The sequence below is a fragment of the Brachypodium distachyon genome, chromosome 3 (genome assembly GCF_000005505.3).
Source record: "Brachypodium distachyon strain Bd21 chromosome 3, Brachypodium_distachyon_v3.0, whole genome shotgun sequence".
Lineage (NCBI taxonomy): Eukaryota > Viridiplantae > Streptophyta > Magnoliopsida > Poales > Poaceae > Brachypodium > Brachypodium distachyon.
This window is the reverse complement of record NC_016133.3, coordinates 27,505,201-27,525,515: the sequence shown is the minus strand read 5'-3', so window position 1 is coordinate 27,525,515 and position 20,315 is coordinate 27,505,201. Positions and strand designations below refer to the sequence as shown.

At 43.4% G+C, this 20,315-nt stretch overlaps 2 protein-coding genes across 7 annotated transcripts; one reads left to right on the top strand and one right to left on the bottom strand.

Moving 5' to 3' along the window:
- Window positions 1–1,230: 1,230 nt before the first annotated feature.
- On the top strand, window positions 1,231–13,738 carry LOC100840932 (pentatricopeptide repeat-containing protein At1g03100, mitochondrial). Of its 6 annotated transcripts, XR_002964977.1 has the most exons (6): window positions 1,231–1,736; window positions 1,941–2,074; window positions 2,264–4,712; window positions 5,734–5,785; window positions 12,736–12,827; window positions 13,109–13,738. XR_002964977.1 is itself a non-coding variant. In XM_010236440.3 (3 exons), exon 3 carries the CDS (start codon window positions 2,268–2,270, stop codon window positions 4,590–4,592), a length of 2,325 nt encoding a protein of 774 aa, XP_010234742.1. In that variant the 5' UTR covers window positions 1,231–1,736; window positions 1,941–2,074; window positions 2,264–2,267; the 3' UTR covers window positions 4,593–4,849. The 6 variants fall into 6 exon arrangements, 1 of the variants encoding a protein (XP_010234742.1); XR_001407088.2 differs by lacking the exon at window positions 5,734–5,785; XR_001407087.2 differs by lacking the exon at window positions 5,734–5,785 and having other exon boundaries at window positions 12,736–12,833.
- A 1,131-nt stretch (window positions 13,739–14,869) lies between these two features.
- LOC100829725 (type I inositol polyphosphate 5-phosphatase 4) lies at window positions 14,870–19,043 on the bottom strand. Its single transcript, XM_003573892.4, has 11 exons — window positions 18,480–19,043; window positions 18,296–18,395; window positions 17,899–17,976; window positions 17,716–17,806; window positions 17,487–17,591; window positions 16,843–17,391; window positions 16,564–16,699; window positions 16,262–16,452; window positions 16,051–16,159; window positions 15,759–15,907; window positions 14,870–15,682 (listed from the first exon to the last, which is right to left on the bottom strand). The coding sequence occupies exons 1-11, from the start codon at window positions 18,504–18,506 to the stop codon at window positions 15,436–15,438; spliced, it is 1,782 nt and encodes a 593-aa protein (XP_003573940.1). The 5' UTR covers window positions 18,507–19,043; the 3' UTR covers window positions 14,870–15,435.
- Between the last annotated feature and the right edge of the window lie 1,272 nt (window positions 19,044–20,315).

Below are 20,315 nucleotides of genomic sequence, written 5' to 3'. Positions count from 1 at the left end.
CCATTGCATGATCAGGCAAGCAAAATAACAGTTAAAATGTGCACAATCCCATCACTAGCGAGCAAAAATAACAGTTTACTCATCGCACCATCAGTGTACCATGTTACCATTCTTGGTTGTTGCCGGGAATCGAGCCTTAAACCTGGCCTACAGTGTAGGTATTCCTCCATTGACCTTCTCGGCTCTGGCGTCTGTTCGTTGTTCGACAAGATTCCGCAGCTCAAAATTCTCTTATGTTCTCTTTGCAATTCTGCAACAAGGTCCCTGGCATTGGATCGAGAGGGCTCGAGCGCCGCCCCCACATGCTGAAGAAAACGAGATTTCACTATACTCTTCAATAAAACCTCTGGTTCAGCCTTGATCGCAGTACTGCTTTCATAATTTAATGTAGGTTTTATGGGCTTTTCGTCCATCTCAGCTTTGTTTTATTTAATAAACATGGTTGTTAGGCATAGAAATGTATATGTTACGTGTTACTGGTGACTTTTTGAAACCCGACTTACAATGACATGTTTTACGTTCATGAAAAAGCTTGTCCTTTTGCTGCCCTGGCAGATCTTGCCACACATAGAAAACATCATTGTATTTGTCTGAAAAAACACATACATACATGACCTTAATTATTATTTGTTAAATATTACTTTGCATGGATAACTACGAATCTAGAATGTAGTGTCCATCTCAACAAAGCCAAAATTACTCTAAAAAGAAAAATGTGTAGGGAAAACTCCTAAACTGAATAAAAATAAAATAAGAATTCATGAACGGCCCCCATCTCTCGCATGGGAATGGCAACAGCTGTCGTGGCACACTCAAGCCTCGTTCAGTTGTCACATTCCCCGCAGTGATTAAAGTCAATTGATCTAAAATCTCGTCGATCCCTCCCAATCCCCGTCAGACTAGGAGTAAGCCTCGTGCGGCGGTTGCTGAAACCCGTTATCCGAAGCTCGAACCTGAAAAACCTGAACCCGATCCCGAACAACCCGAAGCAAAAAATCAACCAGAATTTTAGGGTGTCAAATAGAGTCAGAAAACGTGAAATTATTTTGGGTAATTCGGGTATTACTTTCTGTTTTTCGTAGCGAAAGGTGTTACTTTATGGTTAAAAAAGAATAAACTGAATATCCCGATTTAATAGAAAACATAGCACATAGGATCTTGGCCCAAGCCCAACTGCCCACTAACAGCCCAACCCAACTCAACGGCTCTCTATCCGGCTCCTCATCTTCCTCACGAGCGTGAGCCTCCCGGCACGTCGTCCGAGCCGCCGACCTCGCTTTGCCCGCGCTGCCGCGCCTGCCACCACCCGCACCTCTCTCCTCCAGCCCCAGCGCCCCGCCAACCCCTCGGGGGCCGGTGCCCCGCTACCCGACCCGTAATTTCGGGTTAACCCGAACGCCCAGTCTGACGCGCGCAACGCAGGTAGCGGGGCGGAGCAGAGCCCCAGGCTACCCAGGCCGACAAAGTCGTGGATTTGTTTTTCCAAACTGGAACAGCAAAGATCTGGGCCTCGACCGCCTCAGCCGGTAAGCCCAGTCGAACCTCCTGGCCCAGGTCATGGCGCGGCTCGTTACTGAGTCCTGACTGCGTCTGGTCGCCGCCGCCGGCAACCGCAGTCCGCCGCTCCAGCAACTCCCCCTAGCCCCGCAAGCGGCGCTTGGTCACCGGGCTCGCAGTCCCGCCTACCCGGCTCCCTGACTCGGCAACTCCAATCCCAGTAGACCAGTAGCCAATTGGTAAATCTCCTCTGTGACTCAGTGACTGCAACTTTGCTTCATTGCTTGCTCTTATGTCCACTGTCCTCTCCAAAAATTATGTTCTTTAATTTAGAGCTAGTTGATTAGTATACAAATGTGATGAATTGATGATTCCCCTTCAATAATATGTGATGGATTGATGATTTCCCTTTAATAATTTGTTGTTCAAATTTAACTTTACAGAGAGACAAGATGAATTAGAGAAAAATGAAAAGAAACATTTGCCTAAACTTTTTTGGCCTGGGGGTGTAAGCAACTTCTGGCTCCGCCGTTCGGTAGCGGTGCACAGCGGCGACTTGGAAGCAGCCCTGCCACCGGTAAAGCTCCGCCTCCTCTTTCTTCCCTTGTGTTCACATATCGATCTTGTTCACATATCGGCCTCTCCAACCTACAGCCGGGATCTCTTTGGATGTGTATTCTTGGTCGTGCATTTGCAAATATGTAAAAGATTCTTCCAGTCTTTAGTGTTATTGTTGCAGTAGTTCTCATTTCCTTATCCATGGCAGGCAAATGCTTCGTGTTGGAAGAGTCTGTACAAGATCGAATCCATGCCGTGCTTTAATTTCATTCTTTGTGAGCCCACTACCTTTGGTTGGTCATGACAGTGTACACTTCTTGGACTATGTGCGAAATCGGACTAAGCGCACTGCAGATAAAAATATCGGATTCTTGAACCATAAACTGCATATTCGTAGTTGTGGTGCTTGCTTTTCCACTACTGCCCAAACTGTTCTGGTCCAAGCCCGTGACTCATCTCAGCTAGCATTGGAGATAGAGAATGCAATCGATCAGCAGAGGTTTGATGATGCATGGAGGGCGTATGAGAAACATGTTCACATGGATGGACTTCCAAGAAAGTCTGTTCTGAGTAAACTTATCACTGGCTTCGCAGTGACACGTGATGTTCACAGGCTGAACCAGTCATATAATGTGGTCGATCATGCATTCGAAGAAAAGCACGAATTGTTGGAGAAGGAACCCCTAATTTACCTATCTCTTACTCTAGCACAGTGTGCTCTTCCTAATCTTGCTGTAAATGTTGTGAGGAAGTTGGTAAAGATGGAAGCATACCCACCTGTTGCAGCATGGTCGGGAATTATAGCACACATGTGTCAAACTGCAAATGGTGCATTTCTTGCTGCTGACATGGTAATGGAGATTGGCTACCTTTTCCAGAATAATAGAGTTGATCCGCGGAAGAAGAGCAACCGTCCATTGCTATCAATGAAGCCCAATTCATTTACATTCAACATAGTTCTGACTGCATCCCTCCTGTTTGGTACGACTAAAAAGGCAGAGCAGCTTCTTGAATTAATGCCTAGGATAGGGGTGAAACCTGATGTCAGCTTATTGATTGTCATGGCCCGTATATATGAAAAGAATGGGCACAAAGATGAGATTGTTAAGTTGAAGAGGCATGTTGATGAAGCCTGTGGTCTTAGTGAATTGGAGTTTCAGCAATTTTATGATTGCCTTCTCTCCTGTCATTTGAAATTTGGGGATTTGGATTCTGCAGTGGATATGGTATTGGATATGCTTAGAAAGGGTAAGAATGCAAAGCGATCACTAGAAGCAGCTAAAGCAGTCCTTGAAGCAGTTGAAAGTAGCAAGATTTATCTTCCTTTTGAGAAATCTGATCCTGAAAATTCAGGTTCGCCCAACAAATCTGTATCTGCTAATGGTCAAATGCGAAGTTATGTTTCGTTCTTCAAGGATAAGAGCTTTGCAAGGCTTGAATTAGATGCGAGAGGATTACTCAATCTATTATCAGATAAGTTGCAGGATCAGGTTGGATTAGTAAAATCTGAACATGGTATCCTCCATCCAACAGAAACGATGTATGCCAAACTTGTCAAAGCTTTCTTGGAAGCAGACAAGATCAGTGCCTTAGCGTCATTTCTTGTGAAAGCAAGCAAGGAGGATTCTCCTGTCTCTGTTGAGAGCTCCTTTGTCGTCCAAGTGATAAACGCATGCATTTCTGTTGGGTTACTAGAGCAAGCACATGACCTTCTTGACGAGATGAGATTTTCTGGAATTAAAGTTGGTTCTTCTATTTATTCATCACTCCTAAAAGCCTATTGTAAAGAGGGCCATCATGAAGATGATATAACTGCACTTTTGAAGGATGCTCAGCAAGCAGGAATTCAACTTGATTCAAGCTGCTATGAGGATTTGATACAATCCAGGGTACATCACAAGAACACCGCAGGTGCTTTGCATCTTTTTAAAGAGATGAGGAACTCAAAAGTTGTAAAATCTGGTCACAGGGAGTTTGAGATGCTAGTACAAAGCTGTGATAACAGTGAAGCTGCTTTGACGACTAAGCTAGTCGAAGAAGTGAAGAGTGGTCATACAGTTAATCATGCTATTCATGACTGGAACAATGTTATACATTTCTTCTGTAAGAAGAGATTAATGCATGATGCTCACAAAGCACTGAGCAAGATGCGAGTTTTAGGACACACACCAAATGCACAAACTTTTCATTCTTTAGTAACCGCTTACGCTGCCATTGGTGGCAAATATGTGGAGGTGACAGATTTGTGGGGTGAAATGAAAGTTCTGGCCAACTCTAACTCAATGAAATTTGATCAGGAGCTTTTGGACTCTCTATTGTATTGCTTTGTGAGAGGTGGTTTCTTCCTTCGAGCAATGGAGGTTATAGAAATGATGGAAAAATGCAAGATGTTCATAGATAAATACAAGTACAAGTCCTTGTGGCTTAAATACCATAGAACAATGTACAAAGGTAAGGCTCCTAAGGTTCAAACAGAAGCTCAACTGATAAGGAGAGAAGCAGCACTGCAATTCAAGAGATGGATTGGATTGACATGAAAGTGGGTTTTTGAAAGCAGGAAACCCTACAACTGAGATGTCTGAGCTGTTACTACACTGTGCAGTCTGGCGATGTTCTGGGATCAGCATAGTTGGATACCACTGTATGTCCCACCTCTGGTAAATCAAATCTTTGATCCCGTAACAGCCTTATTGTAATTTGCATGAACTCCCTGGATGAAATATGTTGCAGTTGGCCTCTATGTTTCAAGGAATTCAGGAAATGTTCTAAATAGCTAGCAACTATAGCTACATTATTTCTGTTTTGAACACTACTCCCTCCGTTCCAAAACACAACTCATATAGATTTGTGCATTTGGACCAAGGCAGCTCTCATTTCTAGTGCCTAACCACTCATATTGGATTAATAGTAAATGGATATGAGTAGTTATTGGCCGGGTGCGGGTACCAAGAGAAAAATGAGTTGTGTTGTGGAACAAATGAGAAAAATCTATATGAGTTGTGTTTTGGAATGGAGGGAGTAGCAGCTAAATGATGGGCCAACGTTCTGCTATATTAGCGATGTGTGTGTGTTATAGCTCCAAAAAGCTCCATTGTTTGCCCTTAGCTCATAGCTATCGGTAGCTCCTTCTTTATCCCATATAGATACCTTTATGCTAAAACAACATGCTCATTTTGAAACCCAAATTTATTAGAAGAACCAAATGCATCAAATATAAACTTGAACGATGTGAAAACCTATAAAAGGACCCATCTTTGATCTTTCTGTTTTTCTAATTTATTGCAAGGCCCAAATGCTAGTACTTGATGTGAAGAAAGTTTCGTATGTTATGATCATTTGGGCATCTACTAGAATTTTTCTATCCAAACTCGCATTATATGGCTAATCTTTATATGCATATTTATTATTATTTTTCTAATATTAAAACATGGCAAGTCATAGCTTCCATGATAGCTGCTATAGTGGTTTTTCAAGACCTCACAATGAATATGGAGGATGGCTGGAGGCTAATAGGCATTGCAGTAGTTATGTTTTTTGTTCTTGTGGTTGAAGTATGTCTTTCAGTAGATTTCAGATACTAGTTTATTATAGATGGCTTTAGTTTACCAGCACAGAAAGTATGTTTTATTATAAACGGAACTGTTAAAATCTAAACAAGGGGGGTTTTGTGATTTTTAGAAGGTGAAACACTCAACATCTCAATTTGCCACTTAGTGCTGGTGTTGCTAAGGTACTAATTTTCTTTCTCAGTTTGCCACTTAGTGCTAGTGTTTCTAGGGTGCATATATTTCTTCTCTAAGTCATGTATTGTGCAAGTTATATATCTGTCATATCCCTTTTTAACATCTTAATTTTTTTTATCATTTGTGTTACCAATGCTCTTTTAGCTCAAAGATTTCCCCACTTTTTTTTCTCTGGCTCTGACTACTCAGTACAGACAATTCTATTTGTACGTTTCATTATGATGCGTTATTCGCAAGCTGCATCATGCTATATGTTAGCATAATATGCTTTGGAAGTACCTCTCATTCTAAAACATGGCCCTCTCTTGTGTTTCTTCCATTGTTCCGTTGCACCGCTGCTTAAGTTCCCTACTTCTACATGAAGAATATATCACTGCATAGTTCACAACATTGAGTACGACAGACAGTACTGATGACAGATAGATGACACTTTACAAATGCAGGCAAATATTTTGTGGAATTCTTAAGAAACAGATAATTTGCAAGCTTGCTGCTAGTGAAGCTCATAATAGGAAACCATAATTAGATGTAATATATATAAGGTTGTTCTGTTTTTTTTACAAGAAAATTCATCTTGATTCCATATTGCATTGTGCCATGGTATTAGGAAAGGGTACCTCTTTCAAGGTTTGCACTACAAATCATAATTGTAGAGATTTTTGTTGTTGTTCGCCGTTCGGTACATAATTCAGAAGAGTCCCTTCCAGTTTATGAAATATTGTATATTTTCATTACATCTTGACTCTCGTGGAGTTCAGGACAGAGAACACCAATAAAGTTCGGAGGATTCAAACTGTAATACAATCTCAACCCCAGTCATCCCCCCCCCCCCCCCCCGATGCTGGGTCTAGCCTACTCCTTGTATAGGGGCCGAAGGCCTGCTTTTCTTTTCTTTTCGCTTTTTTCCTTTTGTTTTCGCTTTTTGAGCTTTTGCTCTTTGGGCTGCCTTTGTACTTGCGCTTCTTGCGCCTTCTTCTTGATGTTTGAGAAAAAAAATCTCAACCCAGTCATTTGCAATAGTTAGCAAAATCTTCTTTGATTTTTTGATGTTTGCCTTCTTTCAAGCAGGGTTTGTAATGCACCGCAAGTCTTATAACTATGCGATGTATGTCAAGTGAGTCCTAATTGTATCAAATTGCATATTTGGACCCTAATTCTTGTAAAGTTGTACACGTGCGGTCCTAAACGCGCCCGAACTGCTGCTGACCGGCTAGGTGGCAAGTTGACTGCCGCCACGTGTCGCCTAAAGGTCGTTGGTCGGGAGTTTTTCCGCCGTTCAGGTGGTGTGAAAATTTGCAAAAATTCCCTCACAAAGAATGGGGACTCTCTCTCATATATGCTCTGCTTCATATCTCGTCTCCTCCCCGTCGCCTTCAGCTTCTGCCACTGCCCTACCGCCATGTCTGGCTCGCCTCGACCTCAATTTTGTCTGTCGTGGCGGGGAAGAGAGTCAAGAAGAAGGGGGTCTCCTCCACCATCGCAGCCCGCACCCCCGACCACACAAGCTCCTCTACCACCGCCGCTGCCATCAGTGAAGTGTCCATGCTGCGAAATCAAGACCGCAATTCGTCTCGTCTGTCAGTCAGAGATGAATCTAGGCAGTCTTCAACAAGTGACCAAATCACCAGGTAATTTTGCCTTTGTACACAGCTATTTGGGTTTTTGCGGATTTCTAATTTGGTTGCAATTTGTACCAAATTGATGAGGATTTCAAATTTGGGGGTGGTGAATCGTCGGCCATGGCACCTCTCTCCTCAGAGCGGGTGGGAAAATTTGGGGGAAGGACCACGGAGTGAGAGGCGGAAGGAATTTGGGTGTATTTGCATATACCATCGACTAAGCAGTTAGCCAACGTGGCAGTCAACTTGCCACCTAGGCGGTCAGCACCGGTTTGGGCATGTTTAGGACCACACGTGTACAACTTTAAAAGAATTAAGGTCAAAATATGCACTTTGATACAATTAGGACTCACTTGCCATACCTCGCATAGTTTATAGGACTTCCGGTGTATTTTACTCTTTTTCTTAATATTGACAGAGTCAAATGGTTTCAATCCTAACTGGTACTACTTAATATCTTGGATCCTACTAAACATTAAGATTGACATATATCTATTTGCTTAATGACATTCTACACCTATTATACATGATAGTGCTATGAACTTCTAAATGACAACTACATGCATTGTTTATCTTTAAGTGGCAACTTCGTTGCTTTGGCTAGCATTTGTATGTGCAATTCTTAGCGAGACGTGCTCTTAGAAGTTCCTTATTTAGCAGTAGTTCTTTGAATCGTGATCCCCCCTTCCCTCCCTCTGCACATTATCCATGAACTGACCCTAGAGGCGTGGTAGCTCTACGAAGGTAGCCACACTTCAAGGGCAAGGAGGAAGTGGACGGAAGAACTAGATTGATTTATTCTTGACTTCCCCATAACAATAACAGGGGACCCTTTTATAGGGAAGACTCAACTTGACATCCAAGAAACTAATCTCTGCTTTCCTAACAAACCACAACTTAATATTTCTCTCTTAATCTCTTGCCTAATTAATTTAGAAGATACTAATGGGTTATCGTCCCTTATTTGGATACCTAGGGATGTACGCCCATAACATAACCCCTCTCTCCCCCTGCCCCCTATTTTGAGCAGCTTGTCCACTAGTTGCGATGGTGGCCACGACTGAAGTCCAAGAAGGCCTCAAGCTGATGGCTGTCATAGTTGTGCAGCACCTCTGACATTGGAGGAGGATGCAACCATGCCCCTGCTGCTTTTGGAAGAAGTGGTTTCTCCATTCTGCCAGGGGGCAGGAACCTCCATGCTGCCACAGCACATCTCACAGCATTTGCCTGCGCTGAGAGACATTGCCTTCCTGCCACCGGCCCTGAAAGACTCTTCTTCCCTGCTGCTGGGCGGCCAAGGCGCTTGTTGCTGCTCCTTGCAAGCTTGAAGACCAGCACAAACAACACCACATCTCGTAGTTGACCCCACAGCCTGCTGGACTTGCCTCACCCTCGAGCTGCTAGTTAGCAAAGGTGTTTTTTTTTAAGAAAATGGAAGCTTTATTGCTCCTGGCCTCTGGATACATGATGAATCTAGCCTAAAGTTTAGTACTCGAGGAAGCCATAGCATTTGTTTTGGGGATTCTCTAGCTCTCGAGGAAGCCATAGCATTTGTTTTGTCATAAAAGCTTCTACTCCGCTAACTAGCACACCACCCAAACCGAGGCATAAACTCACTGGTAATCCACTCGAGCTTCTTTGCGTCAAATTCCATTTGGCTCCTTGTGCTGCACCGGCTGTAACAACGCCAATGATAGCAACCAGCTGGTACACTAGAGCAACACCTGTATACATGAGTTAGCTTTTTTCTTATCAAACAGTATCATTCTGGCATAACCAAAGTCCAAATAGACCAAAACACCGCTGCAGCCCCAACCAGAATAAGAGAACCAAGGACTTATAAACCCCTCGAAGACAAGAACTAAAAACATGAGCTACACTGTCAACACTGATTGGAGGGAAAAATTTAAAAGCTATGTAAATAGCTCGCCAAGCAACTCGTGCCATCGCACAATCAAAGAACAGATGTTGTGCCGAGGCTGGCTTTAATGATGTCACCTATAGGGGTAGCGACTGTGAAACCAGGGGCAGCAGCAGAAATGAAGGCAATTGCAAAGGAGACAGCTATACTAGCAGCGCTGCAGCTTTTGGTACGTGGTTGTTGGCATGGCTGCTTTTCATTGCTCCACCCTCAGGAGGTTGTTTGCACAGAGTGTAGTTTCAACCTTGGCGTAAGGTTTGCTTGCAACTTGTCCAACACAGCTTGAATCCTGTCATATGATACCAAATTGTCATGAGCTAGGTTCACGACACGGGGGATAATGGCTCTAGGGCCTGTGTGGGGGTAACCCTGGACTCGAGAGGTGCGACAGCTCCATGAAGGTAGTGTCACCTCAATTGATTTTTTTCTTGGCTACCTCATAACGATTATAGGGGGCCCTTTTATATGGAAGACTCAACTTGACAACGAAGAAACTAATCTCTACTTTTCTAACAAACCATATCTTAATATTCCTATCAAATATCTTGCCTAACTAATTTAGAAGATATTAATGGGATATCATCCCTTATTTGGATACCTAGGGCTGCGCGTTATAGGGATCTATGCCCACAAGATGGTGATTACAATTTTGAATTGAATTTCTTTCTGTTGCCTTGTCTTCCAATGTTGTTGCTCACTTTGCTCTCTTTTATGCAACTGCAAGTGTGGCATGCACATGGGACTATACCACGAGCGTGACATAGTGTTTATTAACTACTGGATCTTATGTCCTTCCTTAGAATTCCGCTACTGAAGTTCATTACTCCATTGATGTATTTTACTCCATTATTTGCAAAATTAATTAATATATTAATTTTCTAACATTGTTTACACAAAGCAAGGAGAATAATTAGTCCTTGTAAGTTGTAACTGCACAGTTTGAAAAATAATAACAAAATTAGTACTGTGAACATAGGTGAAGCCTACTGTCCTTTCCAACCAGAAGTTGAAAAGGGATAGTGGATAAAGTACTTCCTTCTCTACGTGTTATCAGTTTGAATACAATTAAAAAAAATCTATTACTGACGCTGCGAAATTAGTTGGTACCTCAAAAAAAAAAAATTGGTACAGCTATTTCTGTCTCTCAGCCTCACTGCAGCTCCCCTTGCATGAGTCCCTTGTCAATGTTTATATACAGTATAACAATTGCGAGGAGCTCTTTTAAGACAAGGAGAATTCAATTCTAGCTATCACTTGATGAAGGGTAAATTGGGCTATGTAAACATAGTAAGCATAGCAAGATGGTAAGGAAATATTTTTGACAGATTTGATGTTATCTCCTAATACTGGCTTCCATATAAACTCTACATGCTGTATAATGAAATATGCTTCTTTTTCTTCTTAGCACATGACACAACTTTTAGAAGATTTTTTTTCATGTCTTGCTATCACACAAACATCCGAAGTTCTTTGTAAAAAAAAACACACACAACTAATCTTAAATTAAGGCAGTTCAAACATAAACTATGTTTCTTCTACTTCAAATGCATGCGTGATTTCTTATATGTGTATGTGTTACATCCGACATAAATATAGTTTGTCTATATTGTTTAAGTAAATAATAAATTAATAATCAATGTATTTATGTAATTAAAACATGCATATTCTTAGCATGTTAATCAAACATCCGGCATAAATATAATTTTTCTATATGGCACATTTTTAGCATGTCTGTTCTACTAGTATATATATACGTGTAGGTATAAAAAACAATTAAAATAGCCTTGCAAAAGGAAACAATAAAAAACAATTCCATGCTGTCAGTTTGTAACGAATCGAGAATTCAAAACTGGATGATAGAGATAATATTAGTTAACATTGTTGAAACTTTCCTTATTTACTTTTGTGCTTTAGTGCCGTTATAACTTATTTCCTTTAATGTAGAGTGTAAAATCTATATAAGCGCTAGACAATCATTGACAGTACCTTTTGCTTGTATATGAGGCAATAGCAATATTAGCCATTGGATCATAACAGATTAACGGTTCATATCAATCTGGTAGCGTCTTAGAAGTTCTCAACTGTGAGACCTTAGCTGGTTTTTCTTCTTTTCAAAACAGATCTTGACCCACTAAAGAAAGATGTCCTTAGTATATTTGCACAGTAACAAGGAAATGTCAAGTTACAAAAGGAACTCTTGAAAACGAAGTTACTTAACCACTAGACCGTTCAGAGATGGATGCCCTAGCTAGGACCTAGAGAGATCTCGATGAGCACATTGCATGCCATGATTCTATACACCACCTTGGTGACAAAAGTCACACCTTTGGTTGATCTGACTACTCTTATTATTCCCACAAATCTGCTGCTCGAAGCTTGACGTGTTATGATGCTGGAACTCAAGTAATCTTTATTACACCACCATGTTAACCTTTTACATGGAACAATATCTTAACAAGTTTAGTGAGAAGCCTAGAAGGTGCCCATCATGTTTGTTTAAGTTAAATTGATGCAGTTAGCTAGTTTAGCTGTAAAAAGGCATGGAACTGTTCTGTAGCTTAGATCAGGTATCAAATGCATGGATCAAGATCAGAGTTCATTCCCATATAAAAAAACTCTGCTAAAGTTCCAATCTGTAAACATTGACAGCATCTGCAACACTCGAATCAGTTTCATTTTCAAATGTGTGCTTGTTTACTCTCCGATAAATGTTCACTGCTGGATAAACATCTCTCCTGTGTGATAAATCTATCAGTTGGCCTGAACTCACTGTCGGTAAAACCCTGGAAAAGATTGTTGCTGCAACTTCAAGAAGCAAGGGAGTTAGGCCTGTTAATCAAATATCTTGGACACATCATACATGTCAGTGGATTATAAACAGTGATATCCATTTTCTTAATTTCATGAATAGCAGAGTGCATGCTTCAAGTTCCATACATGAAAGAAGACACAACAGTTGCAGTTGCTTCTGCTGGCTGCTTCTCTCTCCCCCTAAGTAAAATCTCATTCGCAAAGACAAAAGTAGGCTTCAGTTCACTTCCGAAGATCATATCTGATTCTGATTCCGAGTTCTTTCAATCCAAAAGGTTGATGTGCCTGTTGCCTCTTCTGGGTTTCTGCAAAATGTCCGCTGCTTACGGGTACCAACTGAAGCTTGTTTTTGTGTTTCCCTATTGTGTGTACTTCAAATGGTATTTTGTATTGCTTAATTGATAGTTGACAGTTGTGGATTTGCAAGTTCTAAAGTCTGGAAAAACATGCTCACATAATTTGAACCTGCCGCCGAGGATACGGAATCTGTGTCCAACCATTATGGAGAAATTATCTTTCATTTCTACTTAGATACAAGTCTTCATGTTAATCATTTCTATTAATTGTCATCATTTGCTAAATGCAGAGTTGTAGCATGTGGATTAGTGGAGTTGTCAGGCCTCCTTATGATGGCAGTGACCATGGGATATGCTCATATGGCATTCTTTTTCCTGGAAGGTGAAGGTGCTGATATCACAACTTTTCATGCCTCGAGATTCGGGCCAAGTCGAATGATAGGCACTTTACTCTTTCTTCTTCTCCTGCATGCGTACTTGTGAGCCAATTGATGGTGTTCTTGCACGTACACATGTCACAAACCCAGGGTGGCATGCATGCATGCAAGATCTGACTTATCTTTTCCTTTTTCCCGTGTCACTGATTTCTTCATTGAAAATAGTAACAACCACGGGACTTTGAAATGGCACACAATGTAATAGTGTCATTGGTTGCTATTTCAGATATACGAGCCTACGTCGTGCATGGTCAGAGACCAGAATGAGTGAATTTTCTGACCTGGGAGAGATGATCACAGAGCTGCAGGGCAGGATGCTGTGGAAAGAGCAGCAGCCCCCTTCTGATGAGTCATAACAGTTTGGGGCACCCCACAATAATCAATTAGCAGGAAGACACAATCAACTCAGATATGCATGCTAAATCTGAGTAGCTAGGTATATGGTTGATGGATTCTGAGTTCTTGCCTCCATGCATGATCACCAACCTACTATCATTTGCTTGCTACACACTGTCCATGAGATGCAAAGTGTACTGCTGCTGCTTTCGGCTAGTAGCTGTTGCGGCCATGGATGGCTTTAGGGATCTACAATCCCTAGCTAGGTTTACATGAATACATCTCCCCTCTCTATCATATCAAGGGTCATGTCCTCCCTTTGCTTTGCTCCAGTCACTTCCATACCCAAACGATGCAATGTCATAACACAGCCATGTTTGCCCCCATGCCGATTGAGTGATGGATGCTCCACTTTTCTTTTTCTTTCTGGAGAGATGATGGATGCTCCACTTGACTGGGAGGAAAAAACTTGATGCTATCATTACTGCAATAAGATCACTGTTGTGAACTTGTGATTGTATCATGCAAAAGACATTAGTGGAGTGTGCATCTTAAGTTCATAAAGACAAACTAAAGTTTGGTAGGTTCAATAGAATTTTCAGTTTCATTTTCCCCAGAAGAGGTTAAAGAAGACTGCTATATGTGCTAGAAAATGGCTTGTGTCCTGAGGTGCATGGATCTTCCATGTCAGTGACAAGCGTGATGTATACCTACAGCTATAGAGCAAGCAATACACTTCTTTTCAAGCAGCAAGGGCCATCTTTAGCTTAAGAGTTACCAAACACTATTCGCGAAAAGAAGTAGAGTTTGTAAGGCTGACATTGTGCATGGTTAAAGTGCTCTAGGAGCTTTGTTGGAACATTGATGTGATAGTTTTGGCCTTCCCGTGACTAGGAATTCATGTTTCTTTGATTTAGCAGCCTTTTTTTAGTTAAAAAGATTCATGTATTTTTTGTGTCACTGTTTTATTTTTTGCTCAACTATGCGTGGAACAAACATTCCATGTGCAAAAAGAGTCAAAAAAAAGGAACAAGAGGAGGAACACACAACTAATCACTGTTCGCTCCAATGCCAAGGTATTTATGTGTCTGTTTTAAAAATCTGGATATTAGTCTGTCACTCGTGTGCACGTGTTACTTGTCTCTGTGTAATGTCAGCAACTTCAACATACATGATTTCTGTTTACTACTTAGTTTCATATTTATATTTATATATTTATCTTCTGGTGAGGTTAATTGATGTTTGGATCTAGACACATCAAGATCCCATGATAAAAGGTTCCATAACTGCTAGACTATTTGCCTCTCAAGTTGCACTCGATATGAATAGTTGCAGAATTCAGAAGTGGTAGCAAATGGTTCCATGAAGGATTGGAAAAGAATTATCTCATATACAGGAAACAGGAATATTGCAAGCAATAGAGCCCCTTTTGAGGCTTCTGTTCACAATTCCTGCCACCTGCAAAGAACAGCAAAAGGAGGGAAGAGAAGCAAGAGCAGAACACATTTTGCTGCAGACTGAAGGCTGAATTTGACTAGTATCCTTTCTGTCAGCTCAGTACCGATCATGCAGTGCTCCTACAGGCTACAGCAACACATGCATGGCGATGATGGCTTGCACTCTTCTTTTTCCATGCAGGGAAATGAGTATAGATATTGCAAGCATTGATGACCCTTTTTACTGCATTCAAAAGGCCAAGAAAAACAAAGATTTTACAAATCGGCACTGGTCTTTTTCTCACAGCAACCAAAGAGAATGAAGTTTCTCTACAATGTACAGAAAAAAAAAATCTGGCGAACGTTTGCCGTTGTTTTCTAACATCCATATCTCTGCTTTGGCCGAAGTCACCTGGGCTTCAGATTGAACGGCCAGTACTATCTGCTCATAATATGAGCACTGCTGTTGATGTTAGGTATGTTATTGTCTGTTCTCATTTTTCTTAATGGAGTCAATGAAACATCTCTCTTCCTACTACGTGGAATCTCTAACATTGTTTACTACTAGATGGTAACCTGCAAAAGAGATTATCCATGGGATTCAAGGCAAACCCAGATGTTCAACATGAACTTGGTGTATCCCTGGTCCTGGTACCTCTGTTGCTGGCAAAGAACTGGCACTGCAATAACTGAAGGCTTTTCTGCTCAGGCCTGGACTGTCTCTGAAGTCTGCCTCCCATGGCTTTGCTTCTAGGCAGAAGTGCTTACTCTGAAATCCATTTCAGTAGAAATTGAGGTCAGTATATCCATACGGGTTGATGTCGGTGTACCCATATGAATAGGGCAGCAATTCCTCGATGTCCAGTTGCGAGCTTGAGGAACTCATCTTCTGAATCCGGCTGTGGTTGATTGATTCTACTTCTGCACTGAACATGCTGTACACAGGTCTGTGATCCGAGAAGCGAGACTCTCCTCGGACATATGACAGTTGGCTAAGACCCCTCCCGTGCCACAAAATGCGATCACACCTGTTCAAACAACATCACTGGTTTTGCTGAACTGCATGCAAGCTTGCAAAAAGTCGGGCGATGTACTTTATCTTACCATGCTGGAGTTCTCTTCTTCTCCTTCTGGTTCATGTCTTCCCCCGCATATCTGTCAGAGTTATTCGAGTATTTGTATGTGGGAGGGAAGTATATCCTCCCCTCATTCCAGCCGAGGAACACGCGGCCGCCTCTTTGCTCACTCCTCAGCTGAAAAGGCACAAGAATGTCTCATCAGAAGTTTATTAATTTGGCCTTTGGTTTTGCAAAAGTATTTGAAGGCTTGTGACATGGCCAAAGCAAAAGGATGACAGTAAGCACCAATTGCTCAGGAGCTGTTGCTAAGATCTGACCTGATCTTTCTCCAGCAGCGCTTTCCAGTTGCGCATCTCCACAAGGGCCTTCACTGCCCGGTAAGAAAGCGCTATCCGGTAATTCAGGTCTCCAAGCCAAACGACTCGACTGCACCATGGAATGGAACCGTAGATTAATGCATGGGTATGGATAGTAGTATTGCATAAGAAGAAGGAATTATGGATCCAATATAAGGTACACTCTGCTTACTCATGCTCTAAGATGGTTTCCGGTGATCTCTCATACTGCCCATAAACCAAGGGGAACCTGGTTTTCCGCAGGATTTCCATCACATCCGAGTTCCGGCGGTGCTCGTCGCCATCCTTCTGCCCTGATGTCAGGTGACTGCAGACGAAGCAGAAGCTCGTTTGGTGCAAGAGCATGCTAATCGAAATTGAGCCCTGGAAAACAAACCCTTCAATTTCTCATTGGATTCCAAACTATTATACTGGAATAATAATTTGTTTCCCCTTCAAATGCAAGCATGTGATTCAGGAACAAAAATAGCTTGCCTTATTTCCGAGGTACCCCATCAGTCCTCTGCCAACGCAAGAGACCTTGAGGTTTCTTATGTCGCTTTTTATTTCTCTCCTCGCCCAAATCATCAGGAACAACCCAACCATTTGCTTGCTTGCAACAAGGCAGTACCTAATCACCAGATTTTGTTTTGTTTCAACAAATAAGACTCTCTAAATTCCATGAAGACAAGTAAAAAAAATGTAATTCATAAAAAAATGAGGATCAATATACTGTAGTTTAATTAAGGGGGGAAGGAAGAAACTGAGTTATACCTAGTGTGGCCACCAGCCGATCCATTGCTTTCTTCCACGTACGGCGGCGCATTGCCATAGCCGTACGACAAGGGCGAGAAGACGGTGCTGCTCGGCGACTCACCGCCGTCGTTATTCTCATCGTCAGAGCCCCAGCGGTGGTAGCTGGCCTCGTAATCGCTGGGCCTGCTGCCGCCGCCGCACATGACGCGGTCGTTGACGCTGTACCGGCGCTCCAGCCTGGGCTGCCCTTGGCCGAGGAGGACGTCGCCGTCCATCCTCATGCTCCGGCTGAGCCCGGAGGACTGGAACGACCGCCGGTGGAAGAGCGACGGGTTGTCCCATTGCCGCCGCCGCGACGCCGACCCCTCGAAGTCGTCGTCCACCTCCGCCACCAGGTCCGGCGCCGGGGACGAGGCCGTGTGGTGGTGCAGGGCCCCGCTGCAGCTGCCGGCGTTCTCTGGCGGGGCGTTGAGCGTCCGCCGCACCAGCGACACCCACTTCCTCGCTGGGCCGTTGTCCTCCGCGCCCAGCACGTTGCCCGCGTTCAGCGGCACGATCTCCTGGAACCTGCGTCACTCATAATGCCGATCAATTCCAATGGCTTCTATATTGGATTGGATGGAAATAGATGGTAATTAAGCAAGCGGGGGAGATGGGCGTACCCGAGGACGTAGATGTCGGCGGGCGGCGAGGTGTGGAGCCAGTCGTCGAGGCTGAGGGAGCACGGCGGCGCGCGGCCACCTACATTCCACGTCGCAACAAAGATCCTACCTCAACACCACCAAACAAGACATCATTCACGGCCGTCTTCTCGCCCTTGTCGTACGGCTATGGCAATCCGCCGCCGTACGTGGAAGAAAGCAATGGATGCAGCCAAGCAAAATAGTGTACCTGTAGTCCATGGTGACGGTGGCCTCGGCGGCGTCCAGGTCGATCTTGCTCCGCCGCGACCGCTCGTGCGAGCTCCTTCTCGACGCCTTGTCTGAGATTTGATTGGCACCACACCATAGGTAAAAAAAAACATGAATGTGACATTCTCTTCTTTTAACAATTTCGATTTGTTTTGTTATATACCTGTCCTGCTCTTCTTTGCCGTGCAGGATTCCCTCCTGGAAAAGCTGCCGCTGGACCAGTCGTCGTCCCCTGCTCCTCCTGCAACCACAGCAGAGCAGAATGTTGAACACAACCACTGTCTCCACAAATTCAGATTGGAAATAAAAATGAAACATCGGATTGGAAACCAATGGGGACCTGAAAAGCAGCTACTGACTGGGAGCTTTGACTAGAAACGGCAGCAGAGAAAGAAATGTGAACAGTACAAGAAACGAGACAGACAGTAATCTCCCCACCGGCCCACAACGGGTGGCAGTGTGTGGGTGTGAGGACCCCACTCAGTCAGTTATTCACTGGCAGTAAGAATGAGAGAAAAGAGTCAAGGCGATTTGGAGGCATTGACCAGCACGGAGCTCACCTCTCCTGCCAATGGTTGCGGCGGCGTCGTCTGCGTGGAAGTCGTGGGACTTGCCCCTGATGTTGAACCACTTCCTCACGAGGCTCTTGGACCATGACAGCTGCAATGCAATCAACCACAGCACATCATTCAACGGTAGGAAGAACAAGATTAGATTAGAACCAAATCCCTCAGATTAACTCACCTTGCTCTTCTTGGTGCCATCTCTCATCGTTCCTGGCCGAGTAGGAGGAGCACGCTCATGCAGCAGGCGAGTCCATATATGCAAGAAAAATGGGCAGTCTCTTTCCCTGCAAGACGGCGTGCCAGGTGAGGCTAAGGTACAAGTAGTAGGGCACTGTGTTTGTCTTTCCGCGCACAGAGATTGTGATTTGACGGAAAGGGGTGGAGGGGGGATTTGTTTGAGCCGAGAAATTGTTTGGGGAAGAAGAAGACCGCAGTTGGAGGCAGGGTCGGGATGAGGAAGAATCAGAATTTGATTGTGGCTGGCCTCGGAAGCAAAGTGGGGTGGGGATGAGCAGAACGTGAGTTGTGATGCTACCACTGTCTGCTACTTCTAGGAGGTAAAGGCCTAAAGGGTAGGTCCCTCTCTGTATTCACAGAGAAGAGGGAAAGAGTATAAAGCGAGTGTGTGTGTGTTCAAAGTTGAAATGGGTCTCTGTAGCTGAAATCACTCCCAAGTACGCGTGCGTGTGCATGCGTAGCGTATTCTTCTTGTTTTCCTTTCCCTTTTGCACGATATACAAACCTTTCAGGGTTCGGATCGGAACGAATTTTAAAAGTTGCATCATAGAAACTGTGGTTTCTTGATTCCCATAATCTCGGCAAAAATGGGGAAGTTTTGAGCACTCTAGTATTTGTTCTCACTCAAAGTCAAAACACAATTGTAGGAAATCCTACAAAATTCCTACTACGTTCTATCTTTTGCCCAGAAAAATATTCCTACCCATCTCTATTTCAAACGGGGCCAAAGCGACCAAGAGCATCACCAGCTTGTACTACGAAAAAAGACAATAATACGACGGGCCGGTCAGGGTCAATGCTGCTGCAATCAAGGCTCACTTAATAGAGAAACAGAAACGGTCGTGCAGTCAAATTCCGTTCTGCCCGATCTGCGCAGCCTTGCCGCCCGCGCGCTCTGTCATTACTGACCCTACTGCTGTTTTGGCAAAATTTGCTCTGGACTAAACTTGTCCGGTTACCTGCAGGTGTAACTAATGGACAATGGAAGCAATAACTGTTGCTAATAGAATAGCCAAATATCACCCCGAACTAACACAAACTGGTTCATGATAACAAAGATATACCCTCTAGTTGGAGCAAACGTTCATCAGTTCATGATAGATCATCAGGCATGCTCTAATACTAGCTAGTAGTAAACTCACGAGCTTAACGGTGTGGGGAACTCCACGAGTGGGTGATAAAGATTAGCATTAACTAAGGTCTCTCTAAAGCCTCACGCAATCTAGGATTAGACCCCCAAAGGGTCTAAGTTGTTAGGAGTCGTTGTTGATTAACTAAACCACAAAGTACAGCTTTGGCTACGGCTAATTTAATTGCGTTGCTCCCTTCCCCAAGACAAAGCCAAAACATTCCTTTTCCTGCTGGGAGACTTTGACCAAGGTCAAAGAATCTGCAAAAGTGCTAGTACATGTTCATGCTTAGTCTAGTGGTATAGTACTCTAATTGGGGGCTCATGTAGGGCATTAAACTAAATTAAGAATGATTCAATGCATAAAATGTGTCAGCCTAATGGCAGGCCAAGGCTAGTTCCTCAGGTCTAGATTACACGTAAAGCCCATCCTAGCTACTGTCTTGCCGAGTTTAGCAACTCTGTAACAGCTCCACTCTGCTCTCTCTGTTTTCCGTGGTTGAATTTTATAGTGCAGATGTGGTTGTTATGGTTTTTTTTCAATCGTTGGGAGGCAATGACCCTACGACCCATGTGTTAAGCGACATTGAGTGGCAACGGCAAAGCCGCGTGGAAGAATATCAAACTTCTGTCCAACAAGGCTCCGCC